At 39.3% G+C, this 21,602-nt stretch overlaps 2 protein-coding genes across 4 annotated transcripts; one reads left to right on the top strand and one right to left on the bottom strand.

Moving 5' to 3' along the window:
• Nucleotides 1–1,831: 1,831 nt before the first annotated feature.
• Nucleotides 1,832–3,030, bottom strand: LOC128013335 (pentraxin fusion protein-like). 2 transcript variants are annotated; one of them, XM_052596252.1, is made up of 3 exons: nt 2,954–3,030; nt 2,757–2,820; nt 1,832–2,563 (listed from the first exon to the last, which is right to left on the bottom strand). In XM_052596252.1, the coding sequence occupies exons 2-3, from the start codon at nt 2,806–2,808 to the stop codon at nt 1,941–1,943; spliced, it is 675 nt and encodes a 224-aa protein (XP_052452212.1). In that variant the 5' UTR covers nt 2,809–2,820; nt 2,954–3,030; the 3' UTR covers nt 1,832–1,940. The 2 variants fall into 2 exon arrangements, with proteins under 2 accessions (XP_052452212.1, XP_052452211.1); XM_052596251.1 differs by having other exon boundaries at nt 2,922–3,015.
• Nucleotides 3,031–6,285: 3,255 nt separating this feature from the next.
• On the top strand, nt 6,286–18,227 carry si:ch211-234p6.5 (pleckstrin homology domain-containing family A member 7). Of its 2 annotated transcripts, XM_052595533.1 has the most exons (19): nt 6,286–6,434; nt 9,566–9,638; nt 9,725–9,820; nt 10,087–10,159; nt 10,305–10,405; nt 10,480–10,598; nt 10,697–10,906; nt 11,079–11,307; nt 11,385–11,453; nt 11,934–11,978; nt 12,665–12,745; nt 12,828–12,965; nt 13,427–13,501; nt 13,743–13,851; nt 13,933–13,988; nt 14,963–15,364; nt 15,677–15,792; nt 16,178–16,263; nt 16,590–18,227. In XM_052595533.1, exons 1-19 carry the CDS (start codon nt 6,394–6,396, stop codon nt 17,501–17,503), a joined length of 3,033 nt encoding a protein of 1,010 aa, XP_052451493.1. In that variant the 5' UTR covers nt 6,286–6,393; the 3' UTR covers nt 17,504–18,227. The 2 variants fall into 2 exon arrangements, with proteins under 2 accessions (XP_052451493.1, XP_052451494.1); XM_052595534.1 differs by lacking the exon at nt 15,677–15,792 and having other exon boundaries at nt 16,590–16,736.
• The last annotated feature ends 3,375 nt before the right edge of the window (nt 18,228–21,602 follow it).

Here is a 21,602-nt window from a genome sequence, read left to right as displayed (position 1 = left end):
CCCATACGAGTATATCATCCATTATATTTACAACACCTTCCAGGTCTTCAAACCTTTGAGGTATGCACTTCTGGAAGACTTCTGGAGCTGAAGATATGCCAAAAGGTAACCTCTTGAAAGAGTACCTTCAGAAAGGTGTATAGAATGTGCAAAGCTTTGAACTTTCTTCATCTAACCAAATTTGCCAAAATACATGGTTAGCATCTAACCCTGAGAAAACCTTTGCTTTTGACATTTCACTCATGACTCCAACTTTATTCAAGTCTTTTGGGTCAATGCAGATTGAAGTTAGTATGCCTTCACAACAGTCACCATACTATTGACCCAATCTCTTAGTTCTGTTTGTTTCTCAATGACTCTGAGTCTTTCCATTCTGAGTCCTGTCTTTATTTTGTCCTTTTCTGGGTGAATGTGTCACAGGTGCCATGGCTGGATCAATCTTGATGTGATGCACACCTGGTATGCAGCCCAAACCGTTGAACACATCATCAAACATTGAAGATTCTTTTGATAAGTCCTTATTCTGTGCACGCCGATCTTCCTGAGATGGCAAGTGAGTCTTTCTCAATAATTTGTAATTCGATCTAAGCTTCACTGTCTTTAAACTGGCAGATGAATTTTGTTGAACCCTTTGGCTCTATCTTGTGGCCAGAATACGAAACTAACATATAATTTGACTTGCAAAGTGACTCTGATTTCCCTGCAAATGCTTGAAAGTCTTTGTACGAGATCATGTTGCACTCCCATATCCAATTTAAAAGAAAGTGCTTTTTTGTTTACTTTTTATGTTTCAGTCCATTTGTCTTTCTTCAATACTGTGGCATCAGTTACTTCAATAAATTGCATCTCGACTTGTAATAATAGCCTATGTAATGTACATAAATTGTTTATTTGTATTACATTATTTTAACAGTCTTATTCAGTGAAACCATACAAATATTATTAATTAGCCTATCATTAATGCCTCATTGTTTTTATATAATACATTTTATGGCATTTTAAAGGTTGCTGTTCGCTTAGTTCTGTTTTTATTACCACAAAAATATTATCTGAATACCTTACTTCATAAATTATTATTTGAAGTATCAAAGGTTAATTTGTAGTTATAATTGCTACAAGAACCATGTTTAATTTTTTTGTTTTATTTTTTTCGTAGTAAAATTATGGTAAATATTCTGAAGGGAACATGTAAACTCTAAGGCAGATGCTAAGGTGATAGAATCAATAACAATTATTTTATTAACTGGATATTGTACTGTATGTATGTATATATATATATATATATATATATATATATATATATTTTTTTTTTTTTTATATTATTTATTTATTTTTTTCAATATTCAGATGAAAAATATTTACTTCAGGTGGACGGTTCTGTGAAGACAGATTAAAAAAAAAAAAAAAAAAAAAAAAAAAAAAAAAAATATATATATATATATATATATATATATATATATATATATATATATATATATATATATATATATAAATATATATAAGGTATGCATAAGTGAAATAATATCTCAGATAAAAATTATGGAATGTAAGGGCTTTTGTCATTAACTTTGCAGAAGCACAAGTAAAAGGCCGAACATGCAGGAAACCTATTAAAAATATATTTGTGACATCAAAATTGTAGGTTAAAATTAAATCACATTTCTTCAAAATGTTTCACCACTTTGATGACCATTCAACTTGTCTGTAAACACACTTCACACTACTTTTTCTGTAGAGGAAACTTTTGGGGAAAATATTAGGCCTATATCATCATATTTGTGTGTGTGTGAAAATTTCTAAACTTTTTTCAAATTATGCACAGAAACTGCAGTTGTAATGCTGAGAAAAATTTATTTGTTAACCCTTACAGTTTTGCAAGTCATTAAAACAGATGAACAGATTAAAGAGACACAACAGTGTGATGTCACACCTGATCAGAATCAGTTATCTTGCACCACTAGCACATTTCCAGTAATCTCATATTTGATGGTGTTCCAGTCGAACACGTTTCCCTTTGGCACATACGGTTCCTGGTTTGAATAAACCGCCTTAATCTGACTGCCAGGGAGAACATAGTCCCACATTTGCACATCTGAAATTTCTCCTACAAAACTCTGCTCTGCATCAAAACCACTCAAATATTTATCAGCATCCTGGCCGAGAATGACGGTGCCACCAGTACGGATTGAGTAACCTTTTCTATAGATCTGGAACAAACTGCGACGTCCATCCACCCAGAAGGCAGTGAGACCAGACGCAGAGCTCCAGGTGACACACAGGTGAGTCTGGAAGGTGGAGAGAGGAGGCAGATGGAAAAATGCTGAAACTCCACTAGACTGAATCCGCAAGGCCGTGCGACCGTCTCTCTCTCTCCACACGTTGAGTTCATCAAACTCGGTTGTGCGATAAGTGAACAGAATGATCTGCCTCTTATCCTGGAGCTCCAACGCGACACGCATGCAGAGAGTAAACGCTGAAAGACTCAGTGGCTTTTCAGGAGTGAGTTTAACAAAGCTGCTGTTAGTCTTGGTTGGAAACAGAAGCGCTTTACCACTGAGGCCCACTGCAAGACAAAACCAGAATAAACCAGAAAAAAAAAATCTATCTTTTACAATAGAAAAGCAAAATCCTGCTCACAAATATATATATATATATATATATATATATATATATATATATATATATAAGTGTGTGTGTGTGTGTGTGTGTGTGTGTGTGTGTGTGTGTGTAATCTGTTAATTAAAAAAATTTTGTACCTTCAGCAGCTGCTGATTTCGGAGATAGTAGACAGAAAAATAAAACCAACATCTTGCTGTAAGTCTGAAGGAAAAGGTTAAAAGAAAATCCATTAATTATTCACCACTGCATTGATTTTAATATTAAATTACAACAGTTTATTACTACTAAATGTGTTCAATCACTTTTTAGAGACTTAGGTTGGAGCTAAGAATACTTATGATGATCAGCAGGTCTTGTATGAGAGAAGATCACTTCGGTTTAGATGTTTGTCTTCTAGATGGTTGCTTCTTAAGTAACCTGTAAAAGGGAAGTTGGCGTGTCTTGCAGTGACACTGCATGCAGTTTGCAGTTAAGGGTTAATTTAATGAAAGACTATATTAATCATCCATCCATCCATCCATCCATCATCTTCTGCTTATCCGGGGCCGGGTCGCGGGGGCAACAGTCTAAGCAGAGACGCCCAGACTTCCCTCTCCTTAGCCACTTCTTCCAGCTCTTCCGGGGGGCAGCCGGGAGACATAGTCCCTCCAGCATGTCCTAGGTCTTCCCCGGGGCTTCCTCCCGGTGACATGTGCTTGGAACACCTCCCTGGAAAGGCATCCAGGAGGCATCCGAAATAGATGCCCGAGCCACCTCAGCTGGCTCCTCTCGATTCGGAGGAGCAACGGCTCTACTCTGAGCTCCTCCCGAGTGACCGAGCTTCTCACCCTATCTCTAAGGGAGCGCCCAGCCACCCGACGGAGAAAGCTCATTTCGGCCGCCTGTATCTGGGATCTTGTCCTTTTGGTCATGACCCACAGCTAATGACCATAGGTGAGAGTAGGAACGTAGATTGGCCAGTAAATCGAGAGCTTTGCCTTACAGCTCAGCTCCTTCTTCACCACGACAGACCGGTATGTGAACAAGACCCCAAGATACCTGAACTCCCCCACTTGAGGCAGGAACTCTCCACCAACCTGAAGTGGGCAATCCACCCTTTTCCGACTGAGAACCATGGCCTCGGACTTGGAGGTGCTGATTCTCATCCCGGCCGATTCACACTCGGCTGCAAACCGTCCCAGTACACGCTGAAGTTCCTGGTCTGAGGAGGCCAACACGACAACATCATCCGCAAAAAGCAGCGACAAAATCATATGATCCCCAAACGGGACACTCTCCGGCCCTTGGCTGCACCTAGAAATTTCTGTCCATAAAAATTATGAACAGAGCCGGTGACAACATGCATCGGGAACAGGTCTGACTTACAGGGTCGTACAGGGACTGAACAGCAGTAAGTAGGGGGCCGCCGACCCCATATTCTCAGTGCACCTTCCACAGGATGTCGCGAGGAACACGGTCGAATGCCTTCTCCAAATCCACAAAACACATGTGGACTGGTTGGGCAAACTCCCATGAACCCTCCAGCACCCTGGAAAGGGTATAGAGCTGGTCCAGTGTTCCACAACCGGCACGAAAACTACACGGTGCCTTGCCACCGAGGAGCTTTTTAACTACCTCGATGACTTCAGCCCCGGTGATGGACGAGTGCTCCTCCAAGTCCCCAGCCACTGCTTCCTCAATGGAACACAAGTCGATGGGATTAAGGAGATCCTCGAAGTATTCCTTCCACCGCCCAACGATGTCCCCAGTTGAGGTCAACAGGTGCCCATCTCTACTTTAAACAGTGTTGGTAGGGCACTGCTTCCCCCTCTTGAGGTGTCGAACATTTTGCCAGAATTTCTTTGAGGCCAACCGTTAGTCTTTCTCCATGGCCTCACCGAACTCCTCCCAGGCCCGATTTTTTGCCATCACGACTACCCGGACTGCAGTCCGCTTGGCCTGTCCGTACCTGTCATCCAGGCCCGACAGGACTCCTTCTTCAGCTTGACAGCATCCCTTACTTCCGGTGTCCACCACCGGGTTCGGGGATTGCTGCCTCGACAGGCCCCAGAGATCTTACGGCCACAGCTCCGAGCAGCCGCAGCGACAATGGAGGTGGAGAACATGGTCCACTCGGACTCAATATCTCCAGACTCCTTCGGGATCTGGTCGAAGCTCTGCCGGAGTAGGAGTTGAAGTTCTCTCTGACAGGGGGCTCGACCAAACAATCCCAACAGACCCTCACAGTATGTTTGGGTCTGCCGAGTCTGTCCAGCTTCCTCCCCTACCATCGGATCCAACTCACCACCAGGTGCTGATCAGTTGACAGCTCCGCCCCTCTCTTCACCCGAGTGTCCAAGACATATGGCCAAAGGTCTGATGACACGACTACAAAGTCGATCATCAACCTCCGGCCTAGGGTGTCCTGGTGCCACGTGCACTGATGGACACCCTAATGCTTGAACATGGTGTTCATTATGGACAAACCGTGGTTAGCACAGAAATCCAATAACAGAACACCGCTCGGGTTCTGGTCAGGGGGGCCATTCCTTACAATCACGCCCCTCCAGGTGTCACTGTCACTGCCCACGTGAGCGTTGAAGTCCCCCAGTAGAACGAAGGAGTCTCCAGTCAGAGCACTTTCCAGCACCCCTCCCAGAGACTCCAAGAGGGCCGGGTATTCCGCACTGCCGTTCGGCCCGAAGGCACAAACGACCGTGAGAGACCTATCCCCGACTCGAAGGAGCAGGGAAGCGCCCCTCTCGTTCACCGGGGTGAACTCCAACATATGGCGGCTGAGCTGGGGGGTTATTAGCAAACCCACTCCAGCCCTCCGCCTCTCACCATGGGCAACTCCAGAGTGGTAGAGAGTCCAGCCTCTCTCAAGAAGTGTGGTTCCAGAGCCCAAGCTGTGCGTGAAGGTGAGCCCGACTATCTCTAGTCGGTACCTCTCGACCTCCCGCACAAGCTCAGGCTCCTTCCCCGCCAACGAGGTGACATTCCAGGTCCCTAAAGCCAGATTCCTTGTCCAGAGATCGGGTCATCAGGGGTCTTGCCTACGACTGTCGCCCGATCCACTATGCACCGGTCCCTTACGCTCCCTCCTGCAGGTGGTGAGCCCACAGGAGGGCGGCCCCACGTCACTCCTTCGGGCTGAGCCCAGCCAGACCCCATGGGGGTATATTAATCATGTGTACTTGTATTTATACTATGAAATAACATGACACAGGACTGCAAAAATGCTAGAAGGTCAACTGTAAATGATGAATAAAACAGCAATAGCATTTCACTTTGATTGTACATTGACAGCAGTTTTAATCATAACACTTTACAATAATGTTCCCTTTAATTACTCATTATTATCACCAAATCAAATCAATCAGGCTTTATGTTAGTTTTATGAAAAATACCCAGATTAAACTGAAATACTCAACAGTGCGACTATGAAAGAGTCTCATTTAGAGACATTTTGATAAGCACCTCTGAAACTTGTATTTTTATTTTTAGAAAAAACAGAAGCTTTGCATTTTGTAATGAGTCTCCATTTGCTCTCTTAGAAAAATTAGTCGTTAGAGTCATTTTGGTTTAGGATTATTCTGTCCTACTGTTGGACATGAAGCTAAATGCCACTTTACAGACATCAGAAGGGAATAAAGAGAGTCTGAGCTGAGAGTGAACCATGGGAAACAGAGGATTCAGTGTTAAAGGGATGAAAGAGGGATTGAGCCTCCGCTTCCGAGTCTGTGTGACTGTATTGAGTGTCTGTCTCTCAGAGAGAGAGATGCTGAATGCACCATGGAGCTGGAAGTTGCTGTTGGCTACCGAAAACAGACCAGGTACAGGATATCACTTTATTATTTTCCTTCATGATACTGGGTTTCTTTGCATAGTGTGTAGTTTTTATTGTTTAGTTTTTTGTTGGGGTTATGCTCATGTTCTGCTTTAACCACTGTTCATGAGAATACAGTCTTATTTAAACAGTACAGCAGTCTTTATGACTCTAAATCAGACTATTAGTGGTGTATGGTATTGACTGTTTGCATACGCTTTTGGGGTCAGTACAGTTTTTTTAAAAGAAAAGAAAAGATAAAGATTATTACTTTTATTCAGCTAGGATGGATAATAATTTATCAAAAGAGACAGTAAAGACATTTATAATGTTAGAAAAGTTTTACATATCAAATAACTTTACACAACAAATAAAAAAAAAAAAAAAAAAGAAAATCCAGAAAAAATATAATGGCTTCCACAGATTATGAAACTAAAATTAATTGGATAATAATCAGAAATGTGTCCTGAGCAGCAAATCAGCATATTAGAATGATTTCTGAAGGATCTTAAGAAAGATTCAGGAGTAATCATGCTGAAAATTCAGCTTTGATCACATATATAAATTACATTTTTAAAACATATTACAATGGAATTATTTTACATTGCAATATTTCAAAATATTGCTGTTTTTTTGTCAAATACATGCAGCCATGGTGAGCATAAGATACTTTTAAAACATAAGAAACATTAAAAAAATACATATCAGCCTAAAACTGTAACTGTATATTAAACATCAAATAAACGTTCCCTGACTTGCCATTGATCAATATTTGCTATTACATTACTGCTGGAAAATGAACACTGTGCACACAGTGTGGTGGTTCACATGTTTTTCATGATTTATGCAACAATATCATTACCTCAAGCTTTCTCAAGAACTCTGTCTTCACACACAAGCTGAAAGGTCATCAGTGAGCATTGCTCAATAAGTGACTGTTGTTTTGTTCATGTGGCTCTAACAGTTCATGCTTTGTCTTGCTCTGGCTCTGTTTGAGTGTGCTCTGCACAACAGACATTATGCAACCATTTCTCTGACTCTCACACACTTTCCCACACATCCAATACTCAATGTCCACAAGTATTCAAGCATTCTTGCTTTACTGTACAAAATACAGTATATATAGAAAATACAATAAAAATGCTACAATAAAAACCTATTAATATTTAAAGTTAGTTACCGGACAGTGTCAAATGGTGAAAAATAATATTAGATTTACTAATACAATATATTTTACTGTAAAATACTGAGTGAATCACTTTTTTGGTAAAGTATGAATTATTTTATAATTTATGCTGATAATTACATAACATTTATCAAGACAATACATGTATTTTCACAGAACATTGTAGATGAAATATCACCCTTTGTAATATATTAAGTTTCTTAATTATTATTATTATTTTTTTAATCGGTTATGTACATTTGAATGTTTTAATTGACCAGAATGCCTCCCAGTTTGCGTGAAACATTGCCATATTTTTAAGTGATTTTCTGGCAACCGCAGCTGTACTGACCAGCAGCAACTGTGACCGTTCATTCTTCTAATTCTACTCTTTCTCATTCACGTACATATGAACCCATCCAGTGGTCAAAGCAAAACAGCTGTTATGTGTCACTCTAAAGTTATGTGTCAGCAGCACCCAGAATAGCACGAAGACAGACCCCTGCAGCACTTCTTGAGCTGTTTTATTTCGTTTTTAAGAAATTCAATAAAATCTGGAGCACTTTTCTATATGAAATCCTTGAGCTCGGTTAGTATTTCATCTGAAACTTTTGCATGCAGTGAGCTTCTGAAATAACACAAAGTGTTGTGAATTACTATGTTCTTTGCAGTACCACTTTTTGATTAGTGAAGTCTTTTGTTTATACTTAGAGTTAGTGATCTGAACAAGATACTAACCATTAGCATTAAACTTCAGGGTGTGTGTCCTGCAGTGTTTGAATGATTTCTCTAATCAGGTGTCTTGTTGAATAAAGCTTTTACTTTTAGTACTTTTTACTTACTACGCGTAACAACACAAATACTCAGAACTTTTAAGCAATTCACTTAAAACATTCTGAAGACTTAAGCATTGATTTTTGCACAGGAAAGCACCACTCACATCTCCTATGAATGTAAAAAATCAAGTTTGCATCAGTACAATAGCTCTGTTATTCTGATAAATGACTAAAGAATGTCAGTGGGAATATAGGAATGATGTGAATAAAAAATGCAGCAGACGTTTTCAGAGAGGACTGAGGCTATCAGTATGTACTGTACACACACACACACACACACACACACACACACCCACACACACACACACACACAGCAGCCAGAGAACACACACTACAGAGTGGAAGAGAGATGAAGCATGTTTCACTAAACTCATTGAGCAACTGTGGTCAGTGGGGTCAAACATGACTTATTATCTGATTGAATGTTTTGAAATAATGCAACTGATTAACACAAGCAGAAGTGAGTTACTATAAGTGATGATGTCAACCATAGTTGCTCAATTAATAACTTTAAAAAATATTTTAGCATTATTTGGATGCTTTGAACCCCCCAAAAATGTCCTAATTTTTTAATTTAAATATATTATTGTTTGTATTTATACTTTTTGAGGAAATATAAAAAATATAAAACAAATCTTTAATTAAATAATAGGCTTTTGAAACACTGCACTAAAGCCAAAATAAACAAAATAATTATTTTCTATCATTTAAATCATATTTATTTGTACGGGGATTGCAAAACTGTTTTATTGTTTTAAAAGTGCTTTATAACCTCCAACAAGCATCTGAAGATCAGTATTAAGTAGAAAACTCTCGAATCATCACAAAAAAGCTGAATAAATATTTCACAAAATGTATTTCTTACAGTTTAAAACAGATCTGATGGACAGGCCTGCATTAACTGCAATGCAGTTATTTGAAATGGAAAACATAGCATGTATAGCAGCTTTAAACGAAGAACTGGAGTGCATCCCAGAAGCCCTGCAATGTGGGCAAGCCTTTCTAAACCTGATACTGAGCTAATGAAGGACTGACAGCACTAATATCTCAATGAATCAAAACTCAAAAGTCAGCTAACCTGAGCAGCTTGATGGTTACTAATGCTTCATTCTGGTTCTGTTGCTGTTGTCTGTCTAGGATGGAGGATCAGGACAGGGTCAGTCAGGCCTCCAGCAGCGCCACAGTGTCCTTTCTGCCGATCAGAGACAGGGTGAATCACATACACATATGGACAAACACAAACGACTACATATTTCAAACCTACTAACAAGAGTCTGTCTGATTATACACATGCAGTGTCATGAAAAAGTGCAGGCGTTTGGAAAGAGATGTCAAGCGGCGAAGAGAGACCCCAACTGTCCTGTGGTGATCAGAGGATGGCTGTACAAGAGGGTAAAGAACAGAGCACAATACTGAACCTCTGTGGCAGCATCACCAAATCATGACAAATAAAGATCTCACCTATTTATTTATTTTGATCTTTCTTACTTTAAATTATGTAATTTTTATTTTGTTCATGCTGGTGTCATATATTATGAAAAACACCAAGGCTCAATTTATCAAATAATTTTTCTATAATATATTTACCTTGAATACATGTATTATACAAACTAAAAAGCTAATTTAAAATACTACAATACTTAATTATTTTTCTTTAGGACAGCACTGGACTGAAATTGTGGAAAAGAAGATGGTTTGTTCTTTCCAATTACTGCCTGTACTATTATAAAGGTAAAACCAGTTCTATGTGATTGTCTTATACAGGGTTTAGTTGAAATTAAATGTTTTGAAATGCAGTCATTTTCCGTTTCAAACAGAATGAATTGACAGTTTTCACTTTAGATACTGAAATCCCTTTCTAAACCTTTGTCTCCAGACAGCCGAGAGGACTCTGTCCTGGGCAGTATTCCTCTTCCCAGCTACAGGATCCTCTACTGCTCCCCTAGAGAGTGCAGGAACCGGAAATATGCATTCAAGGTGAAAGCCAATGTCTTCTGGAGCTCCTGAAATCTAAATGTTCATACGGTCTCATTGTACACTTGTGCGTGTAGGTTGTTCATCAGGGGATGCGGCCGTACATCATGAGCGCTGAAACCCAGGAGGACATGTTGGGCTGGGTCAGGGCTCTCAGCCAATCAGCAAGCATGGAGGCTGATGACATCATCAATAGGTGAACCAAACCGAAATCGCTCCATTTGTATGCATTCTACAGTTTGCATTTTTAATTCCCATTTTAACAGTAATTTAATGTATCTTCTCGTTCTTTAGACGCTGTGCCAGTTTTCAGGACTTCACTCAGATGGGAGATAACGCTGAAACCATGGAGCTCCAGCACTCGGCCACTTTTCCAGAACGAAACGCCCAGACCACAACAAATCTGAGCAGGGTGCATACAGAGCTGACTCTTCTAGATCAAGACATGATGGGAATTAAAATGAAGACAGCAGAGCTGAGAGGAAGATATGAGAGCAGACAAATGTAAATGATCTGACATGCTTCAGATGATACAGAATGAAGGACCTTTAAAAAGGTCTTGCTGGCCTTTTTAATTTAAATATAAAGGCCCCATAAATTTAAGTCCAAGTCAATCAAGGTTTCTTGTGCCAAAACAGTCATAATTTACCTTTAGATGCCCATTTGTCTTTGTCAGCACACCTGAAGCTGCCAAATATTCTCAGAGTTTGCTGAACGCAGATGAGGAACCTCTTTCCTTCCTACATCCGAAGGCAACCTTCAAGCAACCTTCATTTCGCGGAGATCAGTATGGGTCACCGTGTCACGATAACATGGGCAGAGTGGACGTCTGGCCCTCAGATAACTGCTCGAGTGCTCCAATGTCACCCTGCATCTACAGAGAGAGAGGACATCTGCTCGACAAGGTGAGAATCAAGAACACACACAATGAGCTGATACGGTGCAAAAACACAGTTTCTTTAACTCTGTGTCTGTGTTTCAGCCTGAGCTTCAGTGTTCTGTGTGCTACAGTTCCAACTACCACACAGCAGAACACATGGCAGTGTGCAAGGTGAGACAAACCTGCGATAACTTCATGTTATGAATCTTTTAAAGTGAATTTTAAATGCAATACAGCAAATATAACATTCCTCATTTGTGATTGAACATCTGTTTTTATTTCAGTACAGTTCTTTAACACTATCACATGGTCTCTGACATCCCTTTATTAGATTTATTATTAGTTTTTTCATGCTAGTTTTTTTAGCCATAATTCAGTACATAAAATTAATTTAGAACTTGGACGTCACTGACATTGCATTTATGTTCAACAAGACTCAGACATTTTCATTCTTTTGCTGAAAAAGTTTCTACATTGCATGATTACTGGAGCATGTTTTACAGAAAAATACTGTTTATTTAATACTATTTCAAAATTTCAAGTTTAAGTCAATGTGTTACTTGCCCATTCTTTGTAATTGTTTGTAAAATGTATTAGTCATTTGAGTATATATATAGTTTCTACACCATTATTTACTTCTTTTTGCTCCAGGCAGGTGAAATACAACCAATCAGAGATCTGGAAAATGACACAGATGTGAGTGCACTGGAATGTGTTTGTGAGAATTCATAATAAAGTTAAGAATATTCTGTATACCTTTGGGGCTTTAAATAGTCATGTTGGAGGTTACAAGATTATATTTATGCAATGATTTTTAGAACATTACTTTTAGTAATCCAACTTTCTTAATGATCTGAGAACAGTTGAAACTGACTATTGACTCAAAAGATGCTATTAAAACAAAAGTGTACTTTTGACTGAAGAACTACCTTCACTTGAAACATCCAACAGATTCTTACATCTGACATTTCTTATTAAATTAACATCTTCCTTAACAACATTTTCATGAATCCACCCTAGTGTTAGTTTAGTATCCTTAATATTCTATTATAGTTTTATAAAATGTTATGTACATTTTATTTTTAAATTCAGTTTTTTACTAAAACTTTAAGTAATTTTGTTGTGTTTTTGTCATTTTTATTTTAAAAGGGCACCATTTTTAACTTTAAATTGTATTAATTTAATAAAAAATGTATTGCAGTCTTATGAATTTTAGTATTCAACTTTAACTTAACGAAAATAAGAAATGCCAAAGCTACTAACTGAAATATAATGCATTTTTTTTTTTTTTTTTTTTTACATCAGTTAAAGTATTTGAATAGTTTTAGTTAACTATAAGAAGCTTCTGTCAGACTTTGGCTCCTCCTCTTCCTGTTGTTCAGGTGGTCCTCACTCGTCTGTGTGGTTGTGATAAACTGCTGCAGTCCGTCTCTATGCAGCTGGCTCAGTTACAGGAAGAGAAGGTCAGATCACATACACTGAAATCATGTACTGTAGATAAAAACACCTGACATATGTTCCTGCCTGCTCTCTCCTTTTCTTTAGAAAAGCATCGAGTATGCTTTAGAAATCAAATGGCTGGGGATGGAAGACGTACTTCCTGAAGAGCTGGAAGTATCCCAGAAGGTTTTGCTTCAGGAGGAGCTGGTTACACTCAGAGCCAGAATATGTGATTTGTCATCGGTACAGTGCTGTGTGTATGTGTGTGTTAGGCTTGAATAGAAATATGCATTAAAATATGTTTGTTTCAAAGTGAAAAGAAAAGAAATTGCTCTTTCATTTAGAGTCCTAAGCAAAGCATATTTCTAATAAAAAATTATGTATATATTTATTTAGGGTAGGAAATTTGCAAAGTGTCTCCATGGAACATGATCTTTGCTTATTATCCTAATGATTTTTGGTATAAAAGAAAAATCTACAATTTTAACCCATGCAATGTATTTTTGGTTATTGCTACAAATATATCCCAGCGACATAATACTGCTTTTGTGCTCCAGGGTCACATGTTTTGTACAGATTTAATTTTGTTTTGGCAAGTATTTCATAATTTTAGACAGAGAAAAAAATATATATGTATGCAACAGAGATTATACAATTCAGTGCTTTTATCAGTTTGTTATATTGGCAATGCCTCTCTTCTTCAGGAGATGGACAGATTGTGGAGTGATTATGAATTCCATTCTCATCTCCAACACATCCTTCACTTCGGGATGCCACAGGTAATACACACACATACTTAATGTGATGTTTGGACAGATCAGCTGATGCTCTGCTTTTACTACTTCCTTTGGGTGCAACCGTCTGCATACAGATACATAAAAACTGTAAAGTTTCAGATTACAAACATTAAAACCATTAAAGATTTGGACCAGTTTGAAGGTTGTAAGTCACCATAGATGAATGCATCTGCTAAATGACTAATTAAACATGTTTCAATCCAAACTCCTCGACCGCACACAGGAGCAGATTCAGGCACAGAGGCAGCTCTGGATGATGGAGGATATCTTGAGCGGTTTGAGGGTGAACAAGAACCACTTTATGGCTTTATTGGGTCTACAGAGGCAGGGTGGTGAGTAAATGTATCAGTCTGTGACAAAGTGCATTCACTGAAGCATTTATACATAAATTTATTTTTCTTTCTATCCTACAGTTCCTGAGACAAAACCTGTTTCCTACTTTGAGGGCGAGTTAGGAGGGATCAACATGGTAATAATCAGCACTTCATTACATTTTCAGAAAGTTAAAAGTCACGTCACCTCAAATCATCAATTACTGATAAAAACAGTATATCTTTCAGTAGCTTAATCATTGTTATTTTCTAATTGAACCAGGAAACTTCTGTTTACCAGCTCGGAGTTTAAAATCACACCACAATACTGCTAAATTGATACCAAATCTCCTATGAAGCAACTTGTGGTTAAAGGCACAAATACACAATCATGAGATTGCAAAATTTTAATTTACAACTTATTCTTCAACCACTTCACTAGTTTGGTTTGGTATTTCCAACCACAATCTCATAACTGGAAGAATAAAAATAAAAGAGATAGGCTATATAATATAATATAATATAATATAATATAATATAATATAATATAATATAATATAATATAATATAATATAATATAATATAATATAATATAATATAATATAATATAATATAATAAAGGAGAAAATACATTTAAATGTATTTTTTTAAATACATTTTATGAATTGCATTAATGTTATTTAATTTATTAATAAACATTTTATTAAGATACTGAACTGAATCAGCACAGATCTACTGGTCAGCCTGAAAAAAAAAAAAAAATTTATACTAATATTTTGAGTATAAATATACATAAATAAGAATACATTACAAAAAAAGTAATAATAAAAAAAAAACCCTGCAAAAAACTATGATGTCATTCTGCTTTCTAAAGACTGAAGAAAATGTGAAATACAAATTAATTTGCATTCTGTTACATTGAAATGTTTCTTTCCAGGTTTATCCAACATTAATGCTAAAAGTGGGAAGAAAAAACAACAACAGCAATGGTTAACTTACAAAGTAAATAGTAATTAATAATATATTAATAATTGACCACTATATTTTAGGAAAGGGGTCCCTCACAGAGCGTTCCTTAGTATTAAAAAGTTTGATTTAAAGATGAAACCTTTCTTTTTCTCTCATGTAAAAGGAGTGTGTGACTGAAGCGGAGCAGCAGGAATACATGAAGATTCATCAGAGTTACAGCAGGACGAGTTCTGAACATGAAGCCTCACATGAACCACTGCATCTGACACGTGTTGTGACGTCTACACTTCCCACGTCACTAATCGCAGAGCGCATTTTTGTGGATGACTCCTATCCTGAACCGCCCGAACAGATCAATCTACAGTCAGGACTGAGGAACAGCCAGAGGAGAGCAGCAAAGAAACCCAGCAGAACTCAGCATGAGACGACTGACAAAGACAGACACTTACACTGGGCTGACGGACCGGAAGAGATGCAACAAAAGATACCGGCTCAAAATCACAACTGCAGTGCCAGAGAGAAGTCACTGGCTGACAGAAAGGTCTGGACACACTGTCAGCAAGAGGTGAGAGTGATTTCTGAGTAATGATGCTGAAAATTCAGCTTTTTATCACTGGAATAAATTACATTTTAAAATATATTCACTTAGAAAACAATTATTTTAAGTTGAAATAATATTTCACAATTATTAGTCTTTATTGAACGTCAGAATTTGAACCAAAGGTAATTAAATTGTTGAAGCACCACCATGTGGAAACAGATGGAATAACTCAGAGGCTGCTGGGAAACGTAGTGAAATTGCAAACAAAATGACCCAGAATGCAATCAATATAAATATGGCTGACTATGTGCATGTGTGCATGAATGCATGTTACAGCTTGAGCCTGGAGCCTTGTGCATTACAAACTCTGAGTCTGACTGTGACGCTGCCGTGAGCTCTCAGAAACGCCAAACTAAACCCAGACAGACGGATAAAAGAGACAGAAATATGAGGTATGGATCACAATTTACAACCATAGACAATTCAGTCAATATTTACCATAATAAAATATATATATGCATGAATATAAATACCCTATGCATACCCTATATTTGCATGAATTAAGATATCCTGCATGGTTTCAAAGTTGCACTCAATTTTTAATTTCTCTGTGCATTATATCTCATGCATGTTATTTTGTTGTGCACATCTATAAATCTCTAGCGTTATGACTTAATTGCTTTTTGAGAACACCACATTTTAATTCAGTCTGAGTTTTGTTTTCATTTCGCTTAATAACTTATTCGTTCTAAAGTTGTTCAGTCCTAAACATTCAATTTATCTATTGTTGATATACTGTACATTCTTCTGAAAAATATTCAATCTCTTTTTTTCCAGTGCCACCAGAGAGCACTTCATAGACGACATTCATCCCTTGAAACTCATTACAGCCAGTGAGAAAGATACAGAGAAGTACACAGCAGGTACATGCATTTGCTGAGTATCCAGTCATACACACTCATTTTACTACTATGAATCATTCATATGGATTTTTCAGGTATTAATTCATATTAATGCCTCAAAAAGCACAAGGAGAACGCTAAATAATACAGCTGTATGATTAATGTTTTCAGCCGATTACTATTTTAAATACTATTTGAAGTCATTTCTGCATCTTCAGTATCACCTGCATCAAAATTGGCAAAGGACGAAAGATTTCACCTCAATGCACATCAACATGTAATGAGTGCATCTATGTTTTATTGATTGTATTATAATACAATTCTGTCATGTTTCTCTTCTTTTCCAGATTCTGCTGTTGTAAACTTGAGTAATGGCTACAGCGCTGATAAACACAAATTTAAAAGCCACAGCAATGAGTCGGCCAACCCAATAAAGCCACAACGTGTTGATGCAAAAGCCCACAATGAATTTAATGACAAAACATCACAACAATCATCTCACAATGACATCATCGTCATAGAAAGCCACTCCATCAATCATATTTCAACTCTTACTGTGTTTAAGGGACGTCAGGGAAACAATCAAACACACAAACCTCATAAAAAGAACAGAAGTTCTGATCAACAAAAGTATTCAGTCTCCGCTAACCTGAAATCTGAGTGTTTTCTGTCAAATAACCAACAGTGTGAGCTAGTACCAGTCTACGTTCATGACACAAAACCTCAAGAATCTCTCAATCCAGTGGAACATCAACAACCAGACCAGAGAGCCAATCAAACGCTTCATATACCAGAGGGAGGAGACTGTGGGTGGAGCCAAAGTCCCAAAACAACATCTAAAATATCCCAAGCTAGAATAAAAGAAATGCCCAATCAATCACCAGACACTCAACCAATCACATCGTCTGACAATCAACTGACACCCGCTTCTGACCCATCCAAACCAGAGCAATGCATTTATGAGGAAATCCAGATTAGTTCCCCAAGATCAGCAGATATTAAAGAGAATCCGAAGAATCAAACCAGTGGAGATGAAACACGACCATTAAACCTCACAGTAAACGAGTCTGGACCGTCTCACACTGAGGTCAATGGGGAGGACGGTACAAAAAATACAGAGAAAAGTCAAGCAGGAAGTGATGTTACGTGCAAGAGAGAGAAGAAGCAGAAAGTTTACAGCTCTTTAATGACAAGCTCAGTAATAAACCATCATGTCCAGGACTGTCGGCCGCGGATAACCGTGGTCAGCACCAGCCTGTAGACTACAGAGAGCCTGCAGAAGGTGTGAGCGAACGAGGCAATAAGACACAAAAAAGAAGCACGATTTTGAATATCTTAAGTAGATAGATAAAAGTGTTGTTTTCAGAAAAGCTTAGATCCTTAATGGAATATGATAATATGCTGATGATTATCTGTGTGTGGAGATCCTGTCTGATTATTAGGGATGAAGAAAACTACATTCCATGTGAAACTCATAAACTGCATTTTTAGTTGAGAATGGGTCACATTGCTGCTGATTAAACACTGTGGTCATTTTCGTGTTATTTAGCAATTGTCATGAGAAGAATTCATCATTTTTATACATGCACACTAAATTTCTTTGACTACTTATATAATACCTCTAACTGCATACAAACTCTGAAGGTTATGAATAACTGACCTGGAAACACTGTATTACTTACATTTCTACATGTGCATTAATCAGTTTTCATCTTTGTGATTTGTTTGACCAATTATAGTCTCATAATGTAAACACATCTGTGGCTTTTTAATAGCATTCTCTGCTTTTGCTAAGTTTGACAATGTTCCTGATCATCAACATCCTTGATAGACTTTTAAGATTTTAAGGTTATCAGTTTCCTCTGTTTCCTTACATAAATATTGCTCCTAAAGCAAATAAAATTTTTTGATCCAGGAAAATGTTCTGCATGGCAAAAGTCATAATAATATTAGACGTTATTTATTAAAATCACTTTGTATTTTCATTTCAGTGTTATTTGATGTTGTATTTGTTGTTTACTTATTGAATCATATCATTTTTTATCCCGTATATTCATATATAATTGTATTTAACAACAGCAAACCCAGAGAGACACTATGCTCTCAACATGTAAATCCAAAACTTTAATCTAGATATAATACAGGGCCTATGATATGCATGGGAAACCCAATTCTGAAAAATGAAAGTTTTGTATTCATTTACTCACCCTCATGTTGCTCCAGACCCATATACTTTCGTCTATGGAACACAAAATATGTTTAGCAGAATGTCCAAGCTGCTCCTTTTCAATACAACACCACTGGTTACATAACTTACAATTGCCATGGTCCAGAACTGAAAAATGATATTACTTTCTAAAGCCATTTGTGAGGTATACACTGAAATTTAAGTCTGATTAAGTTTGATTAAACAAACTTTGATTTGTGTTTTTGAATAAAACTCATGACTTTTTTTGTTCATCTTGGTGACTCGAATCACTTTTGAATCTGTTCTCTAAAGAAATGTGTTCAGAATCCTTCTCTGATTCATTAAGTGACTCCTTCTGCAGGTCATTACGACCATAGACATAAATTTTATTTTACGACAGTGGTTGACTAATGAGATGATTCATTCAGAGGCGTGCTCTTCGCGTTCACATTCAAAAACTTTTTAAAAAAGGGGGCGTGTTCTTTCAATATGTCCAACCAATAAAATTATGGTTTCACAGCCCGAACTTAAATGCTATTGGTTCGCGTTACGGTTATAGTCAGTTTCGAAGGTAGGATTTCCAGAGAAATAAGTTAAAAAAGACTTCTTTACCACAGGGGGAGACACAGCTCGTTTACTAAATGTTAATTGTTCTCAAATATATGTCTTTATTTCTATTTTTTGTTTGTACTTTTATGTACTTTATGTTCCCTTTCGATACTTCACTCATACTGCGTATGGGGAAAAGCTCCTTTTTCCTCGATACTGAAGCCTTTTTTCAATAACGCAGTGCAACTGCACTGCCATTGGTTTAATCTGTAAACTTTTTTAAACCAATGACAGCGCTGCGTAGCTGCGCGAGCCTGTGGCGATGCAGCGCACCAAAGCCCGCCAAAATGGGCGGGGCGAATGGCTATATAAGCAGGCAATCGCCAGAGGAAATCAGATCTTACTCCTTCAGCGACGACTTCACTTCGCTGGATCTCTGCTGAACGCCTTCGCCTGGAACGAGCTCTCGCCGTCGAAGAGGCATCGCAGCGGACCAGCTGAGACCGCCGACCGATTTGGGTGAGCTCACACCGGCTCAGCGCCCGCGTGCCTCACCCTCTCCAATGAGAGAGCCGTCCCCTGTCCTCTTCTCACGCCCAGAGCAGCGTCCCTCGGCTGAAGCGAGCGACCTCATCTCTTTCGGCGGATCGGAGGACGAGCCGCTTGACGACTCCATGTCACTCGCGGCTTCTGAAACGGAGGACTGGGCCGGCGATTCTGACCCCGCCCACTTGCCATCGCTGAAGCCCATCGACGCCAGAGCTGGGATGGATGCCGAGCTTCTCCGCAGTTCCTTCTCCGTTGAGGAACTCCATCTGGAGTGGGCCCCCCCTGAAGAGCCGACACGCAGCAGGCTGGACGAGTGGTACCTGCCAGGACGCCGCCAGGCCCCCCGCCACCGATCTGCCCCGTTCTTCCCTGAGGTTCATGATGAGCTGACAAAGTCGTGGCGTGCAGCTCTCAGCTCAGTAGATGGCTCTCAGGAGAAGGGCTATGAGCAATTGCCGCCCCTGGATGAGGCCGTGGCTGCTCACCTCTGTCCCCCCGCGGCTGTGGGGTGGAAAAATAAGAGAGCCCTTCCTTCCAAGCCCTGCAGGACGACCTCTGCCATGGCTGGCAGGGCCTACACTTCTGCGGGCCAAGCCGCTTCATCTCTGCACACCATGGCCATATTGCAGGTGTTCCAGGCAAAGCTTCTCCGTTCCCTGGATGAGTCTAGCTCTAGTGAACCTGCTTTCCGTGACCTCCGCAGCGCCACTGATTTGGCCCTGCATGCCACGAAAGCCACGGCCCAGGCCATCGGACGATCCATGGCCAACCTGGTTGTGCTGGAGCGCCACCTCTGGCTCAACCTAACAGAGATTAAGGAGAGCGACAAAGTGGCCTTTCTCGATGCCCCAGTCTCTCCATGCGGCCTCTTCAGACCAGCAGTAGAAGGATTTACAGAACGCTTCACTGCAGCACAGAAGTCTGGGAAGGCAGAGGTCGACCTCTTCGCCTCAGAAAGCAACTCTCATTGCCCAACTTATTTTTCAAAGGAAACAGATGCGCTGGCCCACAACTGGCCCAGCCTCCTTCTTTATGCTTTTCAGGTCATCAGACGAGTCAGGGAAGACAGACACAGAGTCCTCCTAGTGGCCCCACTCTGGAGGACCCAAGTTTGGTCCTCAGAGCTTTTCAGGCTTTCCATGAAAGCCCCATGGCCGATCCCCCTGAGGCGGGACCTCCTCTCTCAGGCGAACAGGACAATCTGGCATCCACAGCCAGAACTCTGGGCTCTGCATGTATGGTCCCTCGATGGGAGCCTCTGAGCCTCCCCGGGGACATGCTACACACCATTGCTCAGGCAAGAGCCCCGTCTACAAGACGCCTCTATGCCCAAAAATGGTCAGTCTTTGTTGACTGGTGCTTAGCACAAAACAAAGACCCTGTTGAGTGTGATGTATCTCCGATACTGTCATTTCTCCAGGAGCGTCTAGAAAAGGGTCTCACCCCTTCCACACTCAAGGTTTACGTAGCAGCCATTGCAGCATTTCATGCTCCTATTGCTGGCCAATCAGTGGGTCGAAACAGCCTCATTGTGCGTTTCCTGAGAGGTGCTAGGTACAGATTAAACCAATGGCAGTGCAGTTGCACTGCGTTATTGAAAAAAGGCTCCAGTATCGGGGAAAAAGGAGCTTTTCCCCATACGCAGTACTCGTTCCGTATCTCAGGGAACCGAGGTTACGTTCGTAACCGATTACGTTTTCTTGTTTTATTTATTTTCTTGTTTAATTATTATCCACAGGACTGTTGATTGTACAGCCCTATAATTATTATACTCAGGACAGAGGCTCTTTTGTTTAATTGAGTTTTTATACATTTTTATAAACTATTAGATAGCATGCTTTTCTCTCTATTAGTCAAACTCATTTCACAGAATACTGACTCAAACTGTGAAACTGAATGTTGAACTCATATTTGCATTCGTGATTGTGTTCCTCTGAAAATAGAGAAGATACTGAATATGCAGGTGTTTTCATGGTCCACTGAGTTAAGTTTATTTATAATACATTAGCTAAATACCCCTAATTCAGTGAAAGACCTTAAACAAGAATTACAAAAAAGGGACACAAAGTCACAA

This window comes from Carassius gibelio, chromosome B24 (assembly GCF_023724105.1).
Source record: "Carassius gibelio isolate Cgi1373 ecotype wild population from Czech Republic chromosome B24, carGib1.2-hapl.c, whole genome shotgun sequence".
Taxonomy (NCBI): domain Eukaryota; kingdom Metazoa; phylum Chordata; class Actinopteri; order Cypriniformes; family Cyprinidae; genus Carassius; species Carassius gibelio.
Note: the sequence above shows the minus strand (reverse complement) of the source record. Positions and strands in the feature narration are given on the sequence as shown.

What these genes read in the sequence shown, in the direction of transcription:
- si:ch211-234p6.5 (XM_052595533.1), top strand. Translation starts at nt 6,394, where the DNA reads ATGGAGCTGGAAGTTGCTGTTGGCTACCGAAAACAGACCAG. An exon ending in ATCTGGAAAATGACACAGAT is followed by an intron (nt 11,979 to 12,664) that starts GTGAGTGCACTG and finishes CCTGTTGTTCAG; the next exon opens with GTGGTCCTCACTCGTCTGTG. An exon ending in GGACACACTGTCAGCAAGAG is followed by an intron (nt 15,365 to 15,676) that starts GTGAGAGTGATT and finishes TGCATGTTACAG; the next exon opens with CTTGAGCCTGGAGCCTTGTG.
- LOC128013335 (XM_052596252.1), bottom strand. Translation starts at nt 2,808, where the DNA reads ATGTTGGTTTTATTTTTCTGTCTACTATCTCCGAAATCAGCAGCTGCT. An exon ending in GAAATCAGCAGCTGCTGAAG is followed by an intron (nt 2,564 to 2,756) that starts GTACAAAATTTT and finishes TTTGTCTTGCAG; the next exon opens with TGGGCCTCAGTGGTAAAGCG.